The 23,020-nt window shown below is 40.2% G+C and overlaps 1 protein-coding gene across 1 annotated transcript in view; it reads left to right on the top strand.

Moving 5' to 3' along the window:
- The window catches only part of MSH3 (mutS homolog 3), a 267,619-nt gene that overhangs the window by 231,573 nt on the left and 13,026 nt on the right, over positions 1-23,020 (top strand). Inside the window, exons 21-22 of the mRNA XM_075325143.1 lie at positions 16,841-17,027; positions 22,148-22,274. Coding sequence (XP_075181258.1) covers positions 16,841-17,027; positions 22,148-22,274 — 314 coding nt within the window. The remainder of the gene's footprint in view (positions 1-16,840; positions 17,028-22,147; positions 22,275-23,020) is intronic.

Raw genomic sequence — 23,020 nt, 5'->3', positions numbered from 1 at the left:
CTAATTTAATTCTTTCTGTTACCATCGGATAAGACACCATCTGCGCCCCCTCCTTCCTTGTCATTTCAGTTTTACTACATATTAACAAGGCTGACTGTGATCAAATAAGCCCTAAGAAAAATAATAATTAAAATAATGACTTATTGTTTTAAATCAGGTTTTATATTTATGGGAAGGTTTTTGGCAATTTTTGACATTTTTTTTTGTTGCCTTTCCATATCACAATCTTTGTTAAAAACATATAGTGATCACACTGGTCACTGGGTTTTTTTTAGACTAACGTTTTGTTCAGAAAATCCACACTTACATTCGTGACAATAAACAGTAACTGACCCTATTTTTTTTCATTGAGTCGCTACAAAGGTCATTGAATGAGTCTCCTGTAAACTCTTCCTGGACAGTCAGGAACTATGAGACTAATTTTGTTTTTTGATTGTGATGTTAAAAAAGAAAATTTTGCCAAAACTTTTTTTAAAAAGAGCCTGAGTGGGTCTCCAAATGCGACATGGTAACTGTTAACAGTTCAAACTTTATTTTTTAGCGGTTAAAAAATCAAATGGCGCTCCTTCCCTTCCAAGCCCTGCTGTGCACCCAAACCATAGTTTTCCACTCCATACAACGGGAATTGGTACACTCAGGAAAATTTGTACAACAAATTGTATTGTGCAGTATTTTCAAGATATCCTTGTGAACATGAAAAATTTGGAGCTAAAAGAAAAATTAAAATTTTTTCCTTCCACATTACTTTAGTTCTTGTGAAGCACCTGAAGTGCTAATAAACGTCTTGGATTTGGTTTGCTGTAGTTTGAGGGGTGCAGTTTTTTGAATAGTGTCAGTTTAGGGTATTTTCTGTCACATAGGTGTCTATAGGTTTCTTCATGTGCTCCCTAAATGAAAAGTTTAAAAATTGCAAAATTTAAAAAACAAAATTCTCCAAACTTCCAATATATTGTCCTAAATTTACCACTGGCATGACGTACAACATATCATGAAAAAAACAATGTCAGAATCACAGGATCCATTGAAGTGTCCAGAGTTATTACATCATAAAGTGACACTGGTCATAATTAAAAAAAAAAAAAAAGTCTGATCAGGAAGGTGAAAACAGGTATGGAGGTGAACGGGTTTAACCTTCATCAGGCTGCATAATTTTACAATATTAACAGGCTGCAGAGGTACAATTGTACCTTCATATATACCTCCACTGTGGGAAGACTTTCTCCTTTACTTGGTTTCAGAAACTAAAGTTCATTCAGCTACAAATGTTATGCTGATATCTATTGGCCAGTGTTATTACTGCTCACTTATGTTGCTGTCAATTAAGTTGATTCAAACTGGGAGTGGCTTCTACTTCTCTTCCTGCCTCCCTACTCTCAGTAGCCATTTTGCTGTTCATCTCATTGCTGTGAGCACACACATTTCTAGGCTTGTGAAGTCTTCAATTTCTTGGATACGAAGGTAGGAAAGTCTCACAGCATCTAACAGCCAGTTATACCTTCATTCGCCTTATGTGGAGACAGAACAGTCAGAAATTGTCTTTGACCCTGGACTTGGCTTACATATATTTTGTATGAAACTTATCACTATAGGTATGATTTTTATATGAAAAAAGTATAATAATTAGTATCTACATATTGTTTTACAATGTTTTACTTATATTCAGCACAAAATAAAGATGGTGGCTCTGTTACAATTTTCCTATTGGTCGAAAAAACAGTCGAAGATGGAATGAAAATTCTGAAACCGTATACGGTTTACATAATATATAAATGACATTTATAAATAATTATCACTAGAAATAATTTACTTTTTTATCTGTACTTTACAATCGAGTTTCATTCTACTTGCCACGTGTTACTGAACTAAATTATGAAGCCAAAATTCATCTACCAAGTCATCATGAGTGATAGTGATGCTGGATCTAGTTTCCGCCATAATCCAAGAAAACGTGTTTGCAGGTTAGTATCCTTTTGTGGAAAGACAATAATGTAGTATTGTGTAGTATTTCGGAAAATTATTTATATTTCATTTTTTCATATTTACAGATTTACGTCTGACGAAATAATGCGAATGCTAGAAGAATCTGATTCTGAGCATGAGGAAGAACCATATGTTGCATCTGATGATAAAAACTATGTACCACAAGTGGATGTTACTGAAGAAGATTCAGACATTGAACAAGAAATGGTCATAGAGCAGGAAAAAGAATACGACTCAGACGAAAGTGATGAGAGGAGTCTGTGCCTCAAAGTGCAGGCGACATTTGGACTGCTAAGGATAAAACTGAGTGGTGTAGTGATCCACTGCCAAATGCACAAACAAAATCTCGTAATGTCGTACGACAAAGAGGTGGCCCTGCAGCAATCAGCAACCTGTATACAGCAAAAGAGCTATTCAAGTCAATCATGACTCCCGAGATGTGTGACATCATATTACGAGAAACTAATCGAAAGGCCAAGAGAGTGTGTGATTCTTACAGCAACGAACTGGTACAACGTTTTCCTGATTCTTCTGAACGGCCACCACAAAAAACATTCAAGCAATTTACTGAAACTGAACTCCATGCATTTTTGGGCATACTGATTGCTGCTGGTGTGCAAGAGAATCTGGAGGACATGTGGAATGTTGCTGCTCTGCCTCTTATACGTGCAGCCATCTCTCGTAACTGCTTCAAGATGATACTCAGATTTATCAGATTTGACAACGAAAATACACGTGCAGAACGTGTGCAAACAGATAAAGCTGCACCAATACGGGACATCTGGACAATGCTGAACACAAATCTGAAGAGAGCCTACAAGCCATATAATTGTATCACCGTCGACAAATTATTTCCATTTAGAGGCGATACTAAATTTACCCAGTATATACCTTCAAAACCAGCTAAATATGGCATAAAGATTTTCTGGGCTTGTGATTCGTCAAATGCCTACCCATTACAAGGTCAGCTCCACACTGGGAAACCAACTGATCGTCCTCGACAAGTAAACATTGGTGAACGAACAGTATTGGACCTAGTGAGCTCGTATAAAGGCTCTGGAAGAAATGTCACCACCGATAACTTCTTTACAACCATGGAACTAGCTAAGGTATTGAACTCCTGAAACATCACACTAGTTGGTACAGTGAGAAAAAACTAAAGGTTCCTACCTAGCAACATGCAGCCTGCCAAAGAAAGGCATGTAAACTCGACAAATTTTGCCTACAATCATGATGCAACAGTCTGTTCATATGTACCAAAGAACAACAAATCAGTCGTGCTTCTATCATCTATGCACATGACGGGAGAAGTTGAAGAGACACTAGCAGCCAAGCCAGAGATAATAAAATACTACAACAAAACAAAAGGCGGAGTTGATGTTATGAATAAAATGTTGGAAGAGCTGTGAAACGACGAACATTACGTTGGCCTCTGGCATTTTTCTACAATATGATTGACGTCACTGGGTTAGCATCCTACATCATCTACAGAGAACACAATCCAAGCTTCAGGACAAAGGATCAACGAAGAAAGTTCGTGAAAGATCTCGCAAATCAGCTGTGTATGCCTGCAATTGAAGATCGTAGTACAAACCGAATGATGATGAGAAACCATTTTCTTCGAGGTGCAGTAGAAATGGTGCTTGGACGATGCATTCTGGTAGCATCGCAAGCAGCAGCTGGCCCTTAAATACCTCATGGTAGTCGTGGATCCTCCCCTGTTGTTGGTAGTTGCTATGTCTGCCGAGACCTGAGGCGAAAACAACGTAAGACTAGAAAGTCTTGTGTGGTTTGTGTGAAACCAATTTGCGATGAACACTCTGTAGCAAAGACAACATGCATTACTTGCGAAGAAAATCAATAAAAAAAGTTTCTTACATTTTCTTTTATAATGTAAATAAACAGTTGTTTTACTTGTTTATAATAATAAAATAACATATCATTAAAAAAATATTATTCTTTTCTCCTTGCATTATCTTCATTCAAAATATATGAGGGTACATTTGTACCTATGCAGCTTGTTATGGATGCAAAAATATCTCGACCCCTTATCTCGGAAGGGGGTGGAGATATTTTATTGAAATTTGGCCAATATGTTCTGGACCAAAACTGCAGAGATGTCACGAACTTTCAGCCCTCTACGGCTTTTCGAAAAAAAGTTATTGCAATTTTAAAACGGAATAGTTACAATTGTACCTACTCAGCCGGACAAAGGTTAAGCAGTCTCAGTGGATGCAGATCCCTCTGTAGCATTTGATTTTCCTTGCTATTGCCATATTAGCAGCTATATCCTAGTTATTTTGCGTTTATAAATCCCTGTAATTTCATCATAACCAACTTATTTATTTTCATCATCTACATCTTGGGAAAGTCATTTTATGTTGCAATTTGAACATATTATTGTATTGATTTGGAAAGTGTTAAATTTATAAATTAGAGTTTGTTTTATACCTCCATATCAAGATCAGAGCTACAACTGTAGTTTTCACCTAGTACAATTCAGAAGTATCGATTTAATTGGAGTTTAGACAACAAGCTGAAAACCCGCATGCCGGCGCCTTGTGCTAATTATTTTCTTCTCTAGCGGACACATCTGTAAAGGTCATTCTCTTATGTTAGCCATCTTATACTCTGCTGTGCAATCAAGCCTTTGTTTATAGTGAATATTCTGGAACAATAAGGCTATGTGTCCACGGTAGAATGTACCTGCGGATTTTTCTGCCTGAAAATCCGCGACTTTCGCGGCAAATCCGCACCCGCGGATTTGCCGCGGATTTTGATGCAGATTTTTTTTTTTTTTTCGCCCATTCAAAACCAAAAATCCGCACCAAATCTGCACCAAACAATTGACATGCTGCAGATTTTTCCGGATCAAAATCCGCGGCAAATCCGCAGCGGAAAAATCCGCAGCATGGACACAGCATTTCCAAAATGCCTTTGAAATGGCTTGGAAGTGCCGCTGCTGCAGATTTTCGGGAAATCCGCGGCAAATCCGCGGCAAAATCCGCGGTAAATCCGCAGCATGGGCACATAGCCTTAGAGTTTCTTGGCTAATACAATATTATAAGGTTCATTGTTCAAAAGACCTCGATGGCAACTTTGATGAAAGAGAAGTACTGTAAAATCACTGTGATGAAATGTATTGGATTATATTTTTAAAGACCTTGAAATTATATAGAATGATGTGACATGGCATTAAAATGACCTGCCTAATATTGATTTGACTCCCTGCCCACTGCCCTGGAGTGACAGGTCTCTCCCTGGATGCATGTATACCAATCCAAATATATAGGCAGCACTCACAATCCATGATGCCCAAATCCAGGGAAGGCAGCCACAGTATTTAGCAAATAAAGGCGTGTTCCGCCCAGCGGCCTCGGCTGCGACCGCCGAGCCGCTCGGGTCTGGGCTCGCATGTGTCGGTGGCTCGAGCGCCTCCGGACACGGGGGTCACGTCGCTCTGGAAGGGAGTAGTGGTGGTGCACACAGGGGTTGTGGGGGGTGGTTGTTTTTGGGAAAGTTGGTGATGCCACACACGGGTTGTGGTGATGGTGGACACCACCACTGCGGTAAAGGTACGGGGAATCCCGGGAGTGGTGTAGGGGCGCAGCTAGGTGTTGACCCCTCCGTGGGTAGGGGATGTTGGTCCCGGGGCCTGGTGTTGAAGGCCGGGGTGCAGGGGCAGGGTTGCGGTGCGGTGCCTGATGGCACTGGTGTACTCACGATTAAACCACACAGAGTCACTGGTAAACCAAACGGGGTGACGAACGGGGACCGCAGCCGGCTGCAGTTTCTCCAGATAGGTTGGTAATGTCCGCCTTTCTCCTGCACCTTTATGTGATTTTGGCTACCGTGCCTGGGAACTGGTAGCCCGCTCCCCGGCGTGTATGTGTCGTAGGAGCCCGTTTGCCCCCAGACGCTGGCCCTTGGATCTCTGGCCTCTGGCGGTGGCTACTATCTGGACGGGTTGGGCTGTTGCCTTCAATCGGGACTTAGGTGGGAATGAACCCCTGAGGTCCAGACCGCAATCAGTTAATTTGACTATGGTGGTGGCTTATAGCCTAGTCGGGGTCTGAGTACCCTGCCTGGTGCTCCGGTATCCAGTTAGCTCCCCGGTTCGGTTCTGGCGGGCCACTACCCTGTCCCGGTCCCTTACGGTTCCGCTGGTCGTATTCGCGGTCTCCTGCAGGCGGCCACTACCGTCTGCCTGCCTGACTGATCTGGGATCCTAGGCTCCAACCCAGGCCCCACACAGAACTGAGCTCCTCTCTCTCCTCTCTCCTCACTTCACTCTCCTAACTTCATCTCCTTGTGTTTTCCTGCCTCAGGACAGCAGACTCCTCGGTGGGCGTGTCTTTCCGCCTGACTCCACCCACCTGGTGTGCCTGTCTGACTCTGAGGGAGGCAATCAGGTCTTTTGGTTGACTGGTGATACCTTATTGGGGTGGGGGTGTATGTGGTGAGTGTAGTGACCTGTGACCTCTGGGTGTCCAGGGCATCACAGGAGCGGCACTCCAAAATTCAGAAGGGATTATAAGGGATTTATTCCCTGCAAGGAGTTTATATGTTCTCCTCGTGTCTGCGTGGGTTTCCTCCGGGTACTCCGTTTTCCTCCCACACTCCAAAGACATACAGATAGGGACTCTAGATTGTGAGCCCCAATGGGGACAGTGATGCCAATGTATGTAAAGCGCTGTGGAATTAATAGCGCTATATAAATGAATAAAATTATTATTATTATTATTCCATGAGTATTCAGGATACAAGCAAAGAACGTGTTTTCGGCTAATGGGCCTTTTCCAAACACATTTGTCTTTAGAGTGACTGTGCCCAAGGTCCATTAGGTATCCTGATGAACCCTGAATATTAAGAGACAGCAATATGACCTTTATGGAACAGTTTGAATCTCCATAAGACTTATGATTTTGGTATCTACCATCTTTGTGGCTATGGAGCAGCATGATTGACTTAACTGTTTTTTTTATCCTATTGTTTTTCCCTATTACACTCTCTCCTTTTACCCTCCCATCCATTGGACCCCCAACAGGGGTAACTAGGAGGTGCAAGGAGAGTCGATGTAGAACGGGGACACTACTTAAATTTAGGGTGAAAATTCCGTTGTTAGGAAGGGTATTTTGTAGGGTGACAATATAGGGTAAGATATATAAACCCCTATCCCTACTACCACTATTCATATTAATAACGGTTGCCCAGACTGGTATCCCATTCCTTTAATTGTGATTGCTGCTCCTGGATCATTTTATCAATATTTTTCTAAACTTCTACTGCTTGATTGTAAATGACATATTGGTCACATTTGTATTTGGTGTGGTTTTTAACTTGATAGCAATAAATGTTTATATTTTAATGTCATAGGGATATGAAAAGTTGATCTTGTTTTGATAAATGAGATTCTGAAACTAACCATGTTAAACTTAGATTATTGGGTGCAGCCATTCTCACACAAAGAATTTAGATCCAGGAAAACACCAGTGTAGATTGAGCTACTCCGCCCACACCAGGCTCTCAATAGACATTTATGCATTGACTTTGAGGTGTCAATCAAAGCAGGGGTGTGCCAGACTACATGGCACAGGCCAGTCAGCCACTGATAAACCAATTAGTTTAAGTAAACAATAGCTCACACACAGATAAGAGAAGTACAGTTGTTTTTTCTTTTTTAACCATTGCAGCATACTGTCCTCAGCTTACTTTGCTAAATCGTGATGACAGATTCACTTTACTGGTGGATTATTGAGAAACTCCGTTATAAAGTGTACTAAGGTATGCAAGCATTGACACGAGTCGTCTGAGGATTCTGTAATTATCCAGCGACCATTTATTGGCTAGTAATCTAAAGCTGGTTTATTTTTGTTACACATTCATATACTTAGTTGCCTGATGTACTTATCATTATATTTTTTTTTAGTTCTTGATATATATTAATATTCCAAAGAAATAAAAGGATAATATGACTTGGGAGTTTTTTGTTTCATGCCGTCAGTACGGTTTGTATTTCAGTCTACATATTCACATGCGGTATGTGGGAGACATCAAGGGTCTGTTATCTTTTTCCTATAGGATCCCCTTTGTATAAATATAAATTTGAGGATACAGCCAAACAAAGTAGAAGCGAGTAACCAGAGAACGTGCAGTATTGTGTTATAAAGGCAATACTTATGGGAATATCTGATCTAAAAAGCATGCATACATGAATGGTGAACAAAGAGGCAATACATTTCCATTGTTCTTTGTCAGAACTAATAAATCATGAATATATTCAGTCTGTTTCAGTGTAATACAGAATTTCGGTTCTAGTAGCTCCAGCGTGAAGAATTGGTATAAAGCTATTACACAGTTGGGCCAATTTATCAATGCGATGCACCATTTTTCAGCCACAATTGTAATTAACAAGAATCCTCTTGGAACATCTTCCCCCAAATACATGTATAACACAAAACCCTCATGTACATTTGCATTTGTCCAGTCTGTTCATCATAAAGGTGAAATCATCTGATAATTCCTGCCGCTTAAGGACAGTTTCCCTTTTTTTGTGAAAAATGCTGTTTCTTTGCATTTTTGTTCTGGTATTTTTCTCAGCAGGCATAGCGCACATTACGTTATTCCACACCACTTAATGAATTTGGTGCCTCTTCTGAGTGGCATGTGCCTCCATGCACCATACCAGAAATGCTAGTCCACACTGGAGTAGCATTTCTGAGTACAAAACACGGTCACATGTGATGTCTAATGTCCTGTCATGTCCTGTTCCACTCCGGCTCTGTCCATTTAGCGGAGCTGATTCAAACATGTTTAAAAGTCCAGTCGTTGCATAATTTTTGCACAATGTTGAAAGGTTAAAAAGGTTTTATACCTGTTTTCAACTATAAAAGCTTTGGTGAATTGGCCACAATTTTTTTTTGTCTCAACAATTTTGGTGCTTTTTTTTTTCCACCTGAATTCTGGATCTTGTGTGTATAGCATATTGTATGTATATCTTTTCTTATTAGCTTATCTATAGAAAAAAAGCATGTTTACATAAAAGACCAAAAACAAGGCTGGTAAGACACATATGAAAATCATCTTACTTTTTACACAGCAAAAAAAAAACTATTTGGGAAAGAAACCTTACTATGTTGGATTTATCACCGAGGTATGTATAATAGAACTGTACCATATCTGTGAAACCTACAGGCTTCCCGCACTTGGGGATGCATCAGAAAAGTGAGCTTAGAAAGTCAAATTGTTAGCCATTTCCGGTCCTTTTTGCTAGAACATGTGTTCTCTACATTATTTAGCCTAACAATCTAAAGGGAATCTGTCAGTAGGTTTTTACTATATAAGCTGAAGCCAGCATACTGCAAGGATTAACACAGGAAATTCAGGGATACCTGTCTTGTCTTGGTCCATTCTGTTGCATATTTGCTGTTTGTTTTATGCATTAGAACGAGGGATGATCGAATAGCTCAAATATTCGGCTTCGTGAACATTCAACGAATAACTCGCTGCTATGCGAATATTTGATGCGCAATGTAATTCAATGGGAAGCCCAAAATAGTTCCGAATAGTTGTTATTCGGGTTTCCCATAGACTTGCATTGCACATCGAATATTCGCGACTAGTCGAATAGCGGCGACCTATTCAGCAAATATTCGCAAAGCCGAATATTTGAGGTATTCGATCATCCCTGATTGGGACCCTTTTCATTGCTTGACTACAAAGTCACACGCACAGCAGTCTAGTACGCCCCCCCTCCTTTGATTGCCACCACACTGTCAATGTAAAATCTCTATTGAGAGCCTGGTGTAGACGGGACAGCTCTCTCAGCTCTGCTACATGACTAAAAATAAAAATTCTGATTGTGTCAGTAATTTACAAGTGCATCTCCAATTAGAATATCATCAAAAAGTTCATTTATTTCAGTAATTCAATACACAAAGGGAAACGCATATATTATATAGAGTCATTACACACAGAGTGATCTATTTCAAGTGTTTATTTCTGTTAATAATGATTGTGGCTTACAGCCAATGAAAACCCAAAAGTCATTATCTCAGAAAATTAAAATATTATATAATACTTGGTCATGACTTCTTTTGCATGAATTACTGCATCAATGCGGCGTTGCATGGAGGCAATCAACCTGTGGCACTGCTGAGGTGTTATGAAAGCCCAGGTTGCTTTGATAGAAACCTTCTGCTTGTCTGCATTGTTGGGTCTGGTGTGTCTCATCTTCTTCTTGACAATACCCCATAGATTCTCTATGGAGTTTGTCAGGCAAGTTTGTTGGCCAATCATACTGTGGTTATTGAACCAGGTATAGGTATTTTTAGCAGTGTGGACAGGTGCCAAGTCCTGTAGGAAAATTAAATTTCCATCTCCAAAAAGATTTCCGGCAGAGGGAAGCATTAAGTGCTCTAAAATTTCCTGGTAGACAGCTGCGCTGACTTTGGTCTTGATAAAACACAGTGACCTACACCAGCAGATGACATGGCTCCCCAAACCATCACTGATTGTGGAAACTTCACACTAGACCTCAAGCAGCTTGGATTGTGGCCTCTCCACTCTTCCTCCAGACTCTGGGACCTTGATTTCCCAATGAAATGTAAGATTTACTTTAATCAGAAAACAACACCTTGGACCACTGAGCAACAGTCCAGTTCCTTTTCTCCTTGGCCCAGGTAAAACGCTTCTGGCGTTGTCTATTGGTCATAATTGGCTTGACACACAAGGAATGTGACAGTTGTAGCTCATGACCTGGATATGTGGTGTTTTGTGGTACGTATTCTAATTTTCTGAGATAATGACTTTTGGGTTTTCATTAGCTGTAAGCTGTAATCCTCAACATTAACAGAAATAAACACTTGAAATAGATCACTGTGTGTGTAATGGCTCTATATAATATATGCATTTCCATTTTTGTATTGAATTGCTGAAATAAGTTTAACTTTTTGATGATATTCTAATTTATTGAGATGCACGTGCAAGTGATACACCATTGGATTCAAGACCTCTCTGCCTACATCATGCTGGTCTCAAATGAGGTAGCAAAAACCTGCTGACAGATTCCCTTTAAAAGGAAAGCGCATCTAATAGAATATATTCAAACAATACAACCCCTCTCACCCGTATTTAATCTATTGCTCCCTTACTGAAAGACTGCTGTTTAAATCTATATGCAAATGAGAATTAAGACCCCTGCGTAGGATTCATTCACTTCCCAAGTGTCCGCGTCCCGGACACTGTTCCCTGCTCAGCCGCGTATTCCTCTGACAGCTTCCTGGCTTGACAACAGAGGCAGAGATTTGGGAAGTGCTTAGATCATTCAGCCTCCTTTGCATATGAATTAAAACAGTGATTTTTCATTCCAGGAGCAACCATTTGTAAAGGTGTGGATGAAATTATCTTTCACAGATTAACATGATCATACCCTGTTTCCCCCGAAAAAGAGACCTACCACGAAAATAAGCCCTAGTATGATTTTTGGGGCTTTTTTTTGAGTGTGCCTAAAATCGAACTCCTACTCCAAAAATAAGCCCTAGTGAAGGTTCCATAAGGAAGTGTCCAAGCAGCTAAAAAAAAAGTTAATGAATACAACAGCACTCTTTATTAAAGAAAGACATCCCAAATAAAAGGCTGACACCGCCAAAAGAAAGCAGACACCTCCCCCCCCCACCCACCCCCAAAAAAGAGCTCAGTAGACCCCAAACAATTACACTTGGCAAGTGCCGATGGTGGATGGGCTTTCACTTGGCAAGTGCCGATGGTGGCTGGGCTTTCACTCAGAGATCTGCATCGCTGTCAAGTCCCTCACCGTTCCAGCTGCATTGCACTGCAGCTTTCACAAACAGATTGGGTACCAGTATCACTCTGCACGAGTGATACTGCTTCCAGTTACCAGGGGGAGCTAACCACTTTAGAACGCCGAGGGCCCTGACGGTGACACAGATCTATATGTGAGAGCCCATTCACTTGTCAACTCTAATTGTTTGGGGTTTGATGAGTGCGATTCTTTTAGGGGGTGACTGTTTTATTTTGGGGGTAAACGTAGCAGTACATAGAGAATAATACATTTAAGCAGGTAATTTAAACTTTTGTAATTATGGAATGTACTCAACACTATAGGACGGATTCTGCACCATGAGCATAGCAGATCAGATAAGAAAATGTGCATCTAAGCCAGTAATCGGATTAGCACAAAATGCTGATATTCCAGAATGTGATATGATTATATTTGAATAAATGCTGATTTATTTTTTTTTTGCTCAAGAATAAATATGGATTGTTGTTCATGGGATTATTTAAGACTTCCACTGAAAATAAGCCCTAGTACATCTTTCAGAGCAAAAAATAATTCGATGAAACATGGTATTTACAATTTGGGGGATGAATCTTTCTGACAAACTCTTTAGTTTTTTGAGCAAAGCATGAAGAAACAACTCTCTAAAATGAAATACTGGGTGGAAGTTTCATCCATGGATTTAATTCCTGTTTCTTTATGCAAATATCTCGCACAAAATAATCAGAACTAAATTTTACAAAAACCTTCATAATCCAAGAGTGAGTTCATAGTATGCAGTAAACCTATAAGTAAATAAATGTTTTCATTTGGATCAAGAATGTTATAAGAAATTCAGCCTTACCTATTCTTGAGTAAAAAAACATAAAAAGATCCACCCTGTATGTGACAATAACATGCCCTAAATATAGTATCACTGCTTCTGGAAATGTTTTTTTCTATCTTTACCGGCTTTTGCCTTTGATGTTTTACATGTAAACCATAGTATCTGCAGGATTTGGATTCTGCCAGATTTCTTCCTCCAAATAATCTTTGAGATGACTACACCACCAAAACAAACTACATTCAAATATGCGAAAAGGTAAAAATCGGCACATCCAAAATGATAAAATATTCTTGCTTTATTTCCACATCAGATTAAAAAATAAATCCAAAACACAGTACCCTATCAGGATCAGTACCCTATCTGATGTGGAAATAAAGCAAGAATATTTTATCATTTTGGATGTGCCGATTTTTCCCTTTTTGTGTCATAGTCCACTTAGTGGACTTTCTATCGTAGCACTCCATGGATGTATTGTAACTCATATTCTCGGGTGTATCCAGCTTTTCTCTGCCTTCTGCTTTGTACATTCAAATAGTTTTTCCTCGGACATCCCTCTACCAGATTTATCAACAATATAACCTGTTATACCCTGTACCACAAACATGACTAGGTGGTGATATGGTAAAGGTGTTTGTGATGGGAAGCTTCCCAGTTTTGGCAGAAGACTGATCCAGGTTTGTCAAAAGTTCTATTTGTACCTTCTACAAGAAAAATAAATGTAAAATATTGTTGGGTTGGTATCATACGCTCTAAGTGCTCTGCAAACTTGTGTTGTTTTTTTCAATTTCCCCATGATGCCTTGAAAAATGACAGGTGGGCTGGGCTCAATTCAGCACAGTTCTCCTGTGCATTGTGATGCAGATACCGCTTCCCCACCGAACATGCAGCTTCTCCCCCACAGATACAAAACTCCCCCCCCCCCCCCCCCCAAGACTAAACTCTCGCCCCCCGAAGACCCTTCCCCCCCCCAAAGACACAGCTCTCTCCCCAGTAGATGCAGCTCTCCTTTGATCATTTGAAAACACAACTACCGCTTACAGAAACAGCCCCCCCCCCCCATGTATCGGAACACAATCATATCTCTCTTTCCATCCACCAGTCGGTGGGATAAAGGATAGTCTTTTTTGGCAGGGCTGCTGTTTTGGTGCTTTGTACATTAGTTCTGTACCCTGCAGTGTACTGTTCATAAGATCTTGCTGATGCTTGTTTGTGACCCTGAATGAGGAGTGGGCGGCATTTGGGTGGAGTTGCAGGGGTGTTCTCACTTCTGGCTTGTAGCCCAGCACAAGGGATGAGGGAAAATGTAATCGGGAGGAGCAGAAGAATCTGAAGAAGTGATGGCTGTGAGCAACCGAGCGATTGTCACAGGACCAGAATCAAAGCAACATGAAACTCAGCAGAAAAGGCATTTGGGGATCATCAGGTGCATTACCTGTAAGCATTTATGTCAAAACCAGTAACTGAGTAAAGATATTGGACAACCTCTTTAATGCCCAAATTGATGCTGTTGCTTTTTTCATAAGTTAGAGGCTTTGGAACACTTTTTTTTAATTATCTATTAACATGTTTGTGTAACACTCCTGCCTATCAGTTAGTAGTTATATGCAAGTAGAAAAAAAAGTAAGAGAATGTCAATCCCATATGAAAATATGCAGAAACTCTTAACTTATGCATGAGAGCCATATAAATGTGTAGACAGGTCTAGCCTGTCTCACAGATACAGCTGATTTACATAGCCGCTCTACTTTGCGGTGTCCTGAGACTAACTAGCCCGTCCTCATCTTCCTGCAGCCATTCTCCCAGTACACCGCCGTCGTCTGTGTATAAGAAAACCTTCCTGCTTATTTATAAGATAAATAGAGTAATTGTCACATTCAGCCAATTAATTGTGTATGCGCCGGTGATTCTCAATACCATTCCCCACTACTACAGTGAATCCAGCGCAGCAGCCGGTCACATAACGCTTCTAGTTTGCCTTCAGGCATTAAAAGTAAATCTTTTTTTTTTTTTCTGGGGAAAATGCTCCTGTGAGGCTCACGCTGACTGTGGTGACCAACTTCGCAGCTGTGATTTCAAAGCCGTCATGGGAGATTGTACTTCCATAGCTACATGTAAGCCGTAGGATACTTTGATAGATTGATTCATTCCGGTATCATGGCTGTATCCCATGTGTTTCTGCTGCAAAATATCTTCAGCTGCAGTCGAGCTGTTAGAATGTTTAAGGCTGAGCGTGAAGTCGTTTGTACATGCAATATCTTCTTACACTGTGTAATTGAGGCGCCGTGGTTTCAATATGGCTTTGGACTGCTTGTTACTGATCGTAAAAAAATACATATTTGGAAAATAGCTTCTTTTTTTTACTTTTATTGAAATGCTTATTTTGATTAGCAGTCAGACACTTTACAGTAACTTTTACAAGGATTTTTTTATAATGTGTTTTTATTTATTTTATTTTTTTTGCTGTTATGAAAGTGTTTAAATATTCTGACAATTGGGAGATACTGTTTACCATTAATGATGAGCGAGCACTACCATGCTCGGGTGCTCTGTATTCGTAAAGAGCAATTGGATGCTCGTAAAATAATAAAAATGTTTATTTCTAAAGCGCCAACATATTCCGCTTCACTTTACAATTCAGAGGTTCATATACAAACAAATATAAGTAACCGTTATAGAAGATACAATAATTAATGATGATGGCCAACTCACTGAATGAATTTAAGAGAGAAATGGATGCTTTTCTTGATAGCAAAAGTATAGAAGGTTATAAATAGCATAATCTTACAGGTAGATAGAAGAGCGACCTAGATTATTAGAGGAATGGGTGGGCTGCAATACCAAGACAGGTTATTAAACTTGGGGTTATTTAGTTTGGAAAAACAAAGGCTTAGGGGGGATCTAATCACAATGTATAAATATGAGGGGACAGTACAGAGACCTTTCCAAAGATCTCTTTACACCTAGGCCTGCGACTGGAACACGGGGGCATCCGCTACGTCTTGAGGAAAAAAGCTTTAATCATAATCACAGACGAGGATTCTTTACTGTACGAGCAGTGAGACTATGGAACTCTCTGCCGCATGATGTTGTAATGAGTGATTCACTACTAACATTTAAGCAGAGCCTGGACGCCTTTCTTGAAAAATATAATATTAACAGTATGTATATTAGATTTTATGACAGGGTAGTGATCCAGGGAACTAGTCTGATTGTCGTATGTGGAGTCAGGAAGGAATTTTTTTCCCCATTGGAACTTGTTTGCCACATTGGGGTTTTTTTGCCTTCCTCTGGATGAACATGTTAGGCTACGGGTTGAACTAGATGGACTTAGAGTCTCCCTTCAACCTTAAAAACTATGAAACTATGAAAGCAAAAATAAAGACAACCCTGCTCGTAAGAGATTACAACCTACAATGGGGTAAGGTGGGGGTGACATAAGGTTCTATGACAGTCCAGCCATCTCGAAGAAATGGGGGATAGATAAGGCTGCATGAGCCAGTCACCAGTCAATCTTTCTAATGTTTTTGGGTGTGGTGGAGTTTAAGGGAGAGTTATGTTCTGAGAAATAGTGGAGGGCATAATATATATGGCTTGACGTCAATTAGGTCGAGTGATGGCCTACTCTAAAAATGTGTTTTAGGGAGCGTCTGAAGCTGTGCAAGTTTTGGATCCCTCTAGTTTCTTGGGGTAGAGCATTCCAGAGTATTGGTGCAGCCTGGGAGAAGTCTTGGAGCTGGGTTCAACTCAAGTACCCGGTAACAATGGAAGTCAATGGGGAAATTGAGCATTTTTGCGGGAAATCTTCCTGAAAAATGCTCAAGTTCCCCATTGACTTTTTCATTATACCTGTTTACTCGAGTCACACCCATCCGAGAACCCAAGCATGATCACTATTTACAATATTCCTACACATTCAGAAACTCAATGCTAACATTATCAGACTGTGCAAGCATCCAATCCTTTCATCTAGGAATATTGTAAGCATAAGTTTCTTAATTTTGACTACGTTTCCAGTAGGTACAACAGAGGCGCTCTACAAGTCGGTGTGATAAACCAGATAATTAACAGGTCCTCTATGACGCATGTCTGCATTTAAAATTGAAAAAAAAATTCTAGAAGAAAACCAAATGTGTTGTTGTTTTTTTTTTTGGTTTTTTTTTAGGTAAAGGAAATACTTTACATTATATGGCATTTGGATTATCTTATCGCAACATACAACTGCTTTTATTTTACAGGATGGGAGCTGCTGATAATATCTATAAAGGAAGAAGTACTTTTATGGAAGAACTATCAGAGACCGCAGAGATAATAAAGCAAGCCAGTCCTCGGTCTCTTGTAATTTTGGATGAGTTGGGAAGAGGCACCAGTACACACGATGGGATCGCCATCGCATACGCAACTCTGGAGTACATTTTAAGAGACGTACGTTTTTCTGAATCTCTTTTCTAAATATACCTTCTCTAAATATGTATTACATTTTGTCAAATTTCACAGGTATGCAAAATTTGGGTTTATGAAAATTGTTTCCACTCCAATGACTGATTCTTATGTTTTTTTATGCCCTGATTTTAAAAATCTTATATTTTTAACCAGCACGTGGGGATTTTGAACAAAATGCACTTGACATTACGTACAAGTGAGATGAACAAGAAAAATCTTTTGTAGCAAAAATGTACACAATATTCTATATCTAAATTTATTGAACACTCATTCTGCAACTTTATTGGAATTCAATTCTTGCGTCTTTTTTCTTTTTTTCTTCAAAACGTTTTTTGATCCCTTTTCTCTTATATAAGGCCTGCGGATCTTCTCTGTGAAGCATCCATCAGTCGTCCCCCATCATGTTCACGTTCCATCTACCTTGGTATCGTTGTTCCATCTCCGTGATATCCTGATGACATTTTTTCCTTGAAGTGCAAATGGGAATGTAAAAAATGTAACTTCAAATTCATCAGTCATCCAAAGGCCTTGAAACATTTTAGCATGTTATGTACAATAAACTTAAATTTTGTATCTTTATTGTTACCTAAACATTTCTTCACAAATTCTTTAAAAGAATTCCAAGCCCTTTTCTCAACAGCTTTTATTTTCATTTCGAACACATCGTCCTATATGACTTTACGACTAGCCGGACCCATAAAAATGCCTTCCTTCAGTTCGGCTTCTGACAATCACTGAAATTTGGTACATTTTGGTAGCTCTTTCACAAACTGCTTCATCTGTCTAAGCTTAATGTGGAATTGTGGAGAAGGAACTTTAGCATGATCAACTAAACTTTCCGCAACTATGTTCTTAAGTGGAGGTTGCAAAGATGTTCTCGTTAGCCAACTTTTTTGGCTCAAGTTATGAGTTCTGAGTCACCACTTTCTCACAGTGTAGTCAATGTTGCATTTTTATGTCAGCCCAGGTACATTACTGCAAAGCACTAGAGCACAGTCTTGAGAAAAGTATGGATGAAATTCCTTTTGTTGTCATATGGAATTCTATTCTTTTGGATGCCTATGGAGTCAGTGTTTGTGATGGAATTTACTTTAATTGTTTTTACTGAGTTCAGTGACCAAAAGTAGATAAAATTTACCTCTTACTTATCAAACAACTCTACTCTTGCAGACCTGTGTTTTTACTCCAGTATTTAAAAAAAATGACCTTGCCAGACCCTGATTTGGCATACTTTGTCTCATGAGTATGCTCTCAATGTCAAAGCCAATTACTTATAGAACGGAGTATTAAAGAAGTTGTCCACTTCTTGAATAACCCCATCTCAATCACTGTTTCTCCCTTGTAAGAAAATAACCCCTATACTCACGTCCAGTGCCAGTGCCGTATTAGCGGTGTTGGCACTGGCTCTCCCCGGACTAGCATGACATTGACCGCAGGGATTAAATGACGTAACAATCAGCAGCTGCTTCACTGTCCACTCCTTCGGACGGACTTGTCATCCGGAAGAAGCTGGAGCTGCAGCTTTTCTCTCACCTGAAAGAGAGGAGAGTGAAGTTGCTGCTGATTGGCTGCAGAGACCGTATGATTTGAGAATGTCACGTCACCCGAGGAAAGCCATTGCCGATATCACCAAAACGGCGCTGCGTATAGGTATTATTGTTTTTACAAGGGGAAAATACCTGAAATAACCAATCACCCAATCAACCAATGACCCGTTTATCTTACACCTGTATCTACCAGATTACCTCCAGTAAAATCAATTTTAAATACATGCTGCCTCTGTCATCTCTGGGGAAATATCAATATAGTTGACTCATCGCATTTTTTTTTTAGTTTGTCACCACCATTGAACTGAACTTAAGCCTGCTTTACACATGTCGATATGTCGTGCGATTTGCATTTGCGATCGCACCTGCCCCCATCGTTTGTGCGGCACGGGCAATTTCTTGCCCGTGTCACACAAAGTCGTTTACCCCCGTCACACGTACTTACCTCCCGAACGACCTCGCTGTGGGCGGCGAACATCCTGTTCCTGAAGGGGGACGGACGTTCGGCGTCACAGCGATGTCACACAGCGGCCGACCAATAGAAGCGGAGGGGTGGAGATGAGCGGGACGTAAACATTCCGCCCACCTCCTTCCTTCCACATTGCCGGCGGCTGCAGGTAAGCTACAGTTCATCGTTCCCGGGGTGTCACGCGGTGCGATGTGTGCTGCCTTGGGAACGATTAACAACCGGAGCACAGAAGGACGTTCGATTTTTAGAAAATGAGCGACGTGTCAACGAGCAACGATAAGGTGAGTATTTTTGCTCGTTCACAGTCGCACGTAGCTGTTACACGCTACGATATTTCAAACGATACCGGATGTGCGTCACTAACGATGTGACCCCGACGACCTATCGTTAGATATATCATAGCGTGTAAAGCGGCCTTTACTTTACTGTTTTATCTGATTTAAAGGAGAAAAATTCCCCAACAGTATATCAATCATCCGAACAGATTCTGCTATTTGTGTGGTTCTTTTACACCAAAAGGCCAAGTATGTTCAATTACTCATGATATTAAAAAGATGTATCAGATGTACTTAGTGTCCACTTGGTGATCAAGAGAAAAGCTGGGCCCCTCATGTGATGTGCTCAAGTTGTTCAAATGGTCTTTGGTTGAATATGAGGAAAGTGGCTGTTATTTACTGTTCTCATGATTTGGAGAGAACACTAAAATAATAGTGATGACTGCTACTTTTGTTTTATCAAGCTGAAGGGCTTTTCTACAAAGAACAAACCTAAAATTAATTACCGTGAACTTGAATCTGCGATTAGGCCAGTTCCACATGATGGTACCTTTCCAGTTCCTGAGCCACCCTTGTCTGGATTGGATGAAATAAAAGTAGAATATGAAGACTATGGAGCTGAAGTTACTGGCAAAGACACGGAAACCTTAAGTCAAGATGAGTATGTACCTGAAAGAGCAGCAGAGAAGCCAGAACGCTTTAGTCAACATGGATCTCATCAGAGACCTTTCATCATCAAAAGATAAAGCTGAACTTCTTGCATGTAGGTTGAAACAGAAGAATCTTCTTCATGATGATGTCAATTAGTGTTATTACCGAAACAGAAGTAACACTTTAACACAATTTTTCACAGTTGATGGACCAATGGTGTATTGTATCAATGTGAATGGCCTCTTTGAAGAACTGAATCAAGAGTATCTTATTGCAGATTGGTTATTGTTTATTGACCCATCCCAGAGAAGTTTGAAAGCAGTGTTGCTTCACAATGGACATATGAAACCATCAATCCCTATTGCTCCCTCATGTCATCTAAAGGAAAGTTATGAAAACTGTCAGTCAGTTGTTTTAGATCGCATACAATATAAGTATCATCAATGGAATATCTGTGGAGATTTGAAAGTGATTGGTCTGCTAATGGGAATGCAAGGAGGTTTCACAAAATATTGTTACTTCGTGTGTTTATGGGACAATAGAAATACAGTAGAGCATTAGGTTCGTCGTGATTGAGGACAGCTAAACATCTATACTCCAGGTATAGACAATGTTCAGCATAATCCTTTTAGTTGCTCCAACAAAATATCTTTCTTCCTCCACTACATATAAAGTTGGGATTGATTAAAAACTTTGTGAAAGCCATGGCAAAGACAAATTCACAAAGTTCCAGAACATTACACAGAAATTTTCCAGCATTTCAATAGCAAAACTGAAGGAAGGGGTATTTGTTGGTCCTCAGATCAGAGAACTTATGAGAGATGATGTGTTTGAAGGAACTCTAAGGGGTACTTTGCACATTACGACATCGCATGCCGATGCTGCGATGTCGAGTGCGATAGTCCCCGCCCCCGTCGTACGTGCGATATATTGTGATAACTGCCGTAGCGAAGATTATCGCTACGGCAGCTTCACATGCGCTCACCTGTCCTGCGATGTCGCTCTGGCCGGCGACCCGCCTCCTTCCTAAGGGGGTGGGCCATGCGGCGTCACAGCGACGTCACACAGCAGGCGGCCAATAGCAATGGAGGGGCGGAGATGAGCAGGATGTAAACATCCCGCCCACCTCCTTCCTTCTCATAGCAGCCGGGACGCAGGTAAGGTGATGTTCCTCGCTCCTTTGGCTTTACACACAGCGATGTGTGCTGCCGCAGGAACAAGGAACAACATCGTACCTGTCGCAGCACCGGCATTATGGAAATGTCGGATACTACACCGATGATACGATGAACGAGCGCAAAAGCGTCGTTATCGTATCAAAAAGGTTTTACACACTACGACATCGCAAGTGACGCCGAATGTGCGTCACTTTCGATTTGACCCCACCGACATCGCACCTGCGATGTCGTAGTGTGCAAAGCCGGCCTAAATGATAAGGAATTGAGATCCTGGAAAAGCTTCAAGTGGACCTGTGAAAATGTCTTAGGAGAAAATAAATCTCCAGAATATGTTGGAGGTGTTGAGGAACTGCTAATGTATACCAGTGTCTTTGATGTCGCATGTCTCTGAAAATGCACTTTTTGCATTTACATTTTGATTTCTTCCCTTAAAATCACGGGGATGTAAGCGATGAACAAGGCAAGCGGTTTCAAAAGGACATTAAAGTAATGGAACACCGCTATCAGTGTTTTTGGAATGACTCAATGATATCAGATTACTATTTGATGTTATATAGGGACAACCCTGAAAAATCGTATCAACGAGTCTAATGTCAAGCACTTGTAATTTCCGCTCATATTTTGGTTTTTATTTTGCATGTGAAATTATGTTGGTCCAATAAAAACTGTTTTGTAAGATGAAGCATTTTTTCTGATATGTAGATTATTGTTTTCTTAATGTAACCAGTATATTTCATATACCTTATGATACTGATGCTGCTCCGTGGAAACTATACGTGCTACAGAAAAGCTATATACATTTTTGAAATAAGGACAAAAAATTGATTCAGAAAAGTACAAAGTCACCTGCGATGATTACAAAAAATATTTTTTTGTAGGACTGTGTAATATAACTAATTTATACATACTGTATGTGTGCTTATTAGTGGTGTCTTGTATTTTATACTATATTCACAACATTTTCTTAATGTTTCACCCTCAGGTTACATCATTAACACTTTTTGTCACACATTACCCTCCGTTGTGTGAATTGGAAACCTGCTATCCTACTATTGTTGGAAACTACCATATGGCTTTCTTTATTGATGAAGATCAAGGCACTGAACATGGTATTATGGGCAATTTTCACAACTTTAGTCATCTTATCTCTTAAGCAGAGATTTACCTTTACTTTGGTTTCTCTTCTCTGTTACCGGGGTATTCCAGTAACACCAGGATCACGTCACTTTTCAGACACACATTTGTATCGCCATCTGAATTCCCGAAAACAGGGTTTCAGAAATGTTTCGCAGTGAAACTATTTGCTTAGTCAACTCCGTCCCAAACATGCAACTTTAGATTCAGTTTGAGCTGTTTTCATATTTGAGGTCTCAAACTATAGCGTAGTAGACTATGCTATAGTTTCAATAGTCAAAATGGACTCCAGTGTTGCATGTTTTGTAGTCTATTTGCTACTTCAAGGTAATAACTCTGTCGAGACCTTATCCAAAACCCTTTTTTCTAGTGTTAAGACAAAGTGTGTGGCCGAAATTGATCTTCTCATACTCTAAGAAGCTAATAGCTATCCATAGGATGGGTGATTATGTCTATATTAGTGGTGCACCTCCTTCTAAGATGCCTATTTATGCCCAGAATGGCGGAATTCAGTCCTGCTTCTTTGGCAGTGCAAAGCTATTTTTTTCAGTCACATCAATACGAGCTTTTATACATAGGTGTTTTTCAATGTGCTCCCAGGCAAACAATATTTGGAGTTAAAATCTAGAGATTGGTAGTACTCTCTCCACTATATTGTGTAGTGGTGGTAATATGAGGTACTTTGCACTCTCATCTCAAAAGGTCTTCTCATCTTGAGAGC

The sequence above is a fragment of the Anomaloglossus baeobatrachus genome, chromosome 1 (assembly GCF_048569485.1).
Source record: "Anomaloglossus baeobatrachus isolate aAnoBae1 chromosome 1, aAnoBae1.hap1, whole genome shotgun sequence".
Classification (NCBI taxonomy): Eukaryota; Metazoa; Chordata; class Amphibia; order Anura; family Aromobatidae; genus Anomaloglossus; species Anomaloglossus baeobatrachus.
This window is presented reverse-complemented; position numbering and strand designations above follow the sequence as displayed.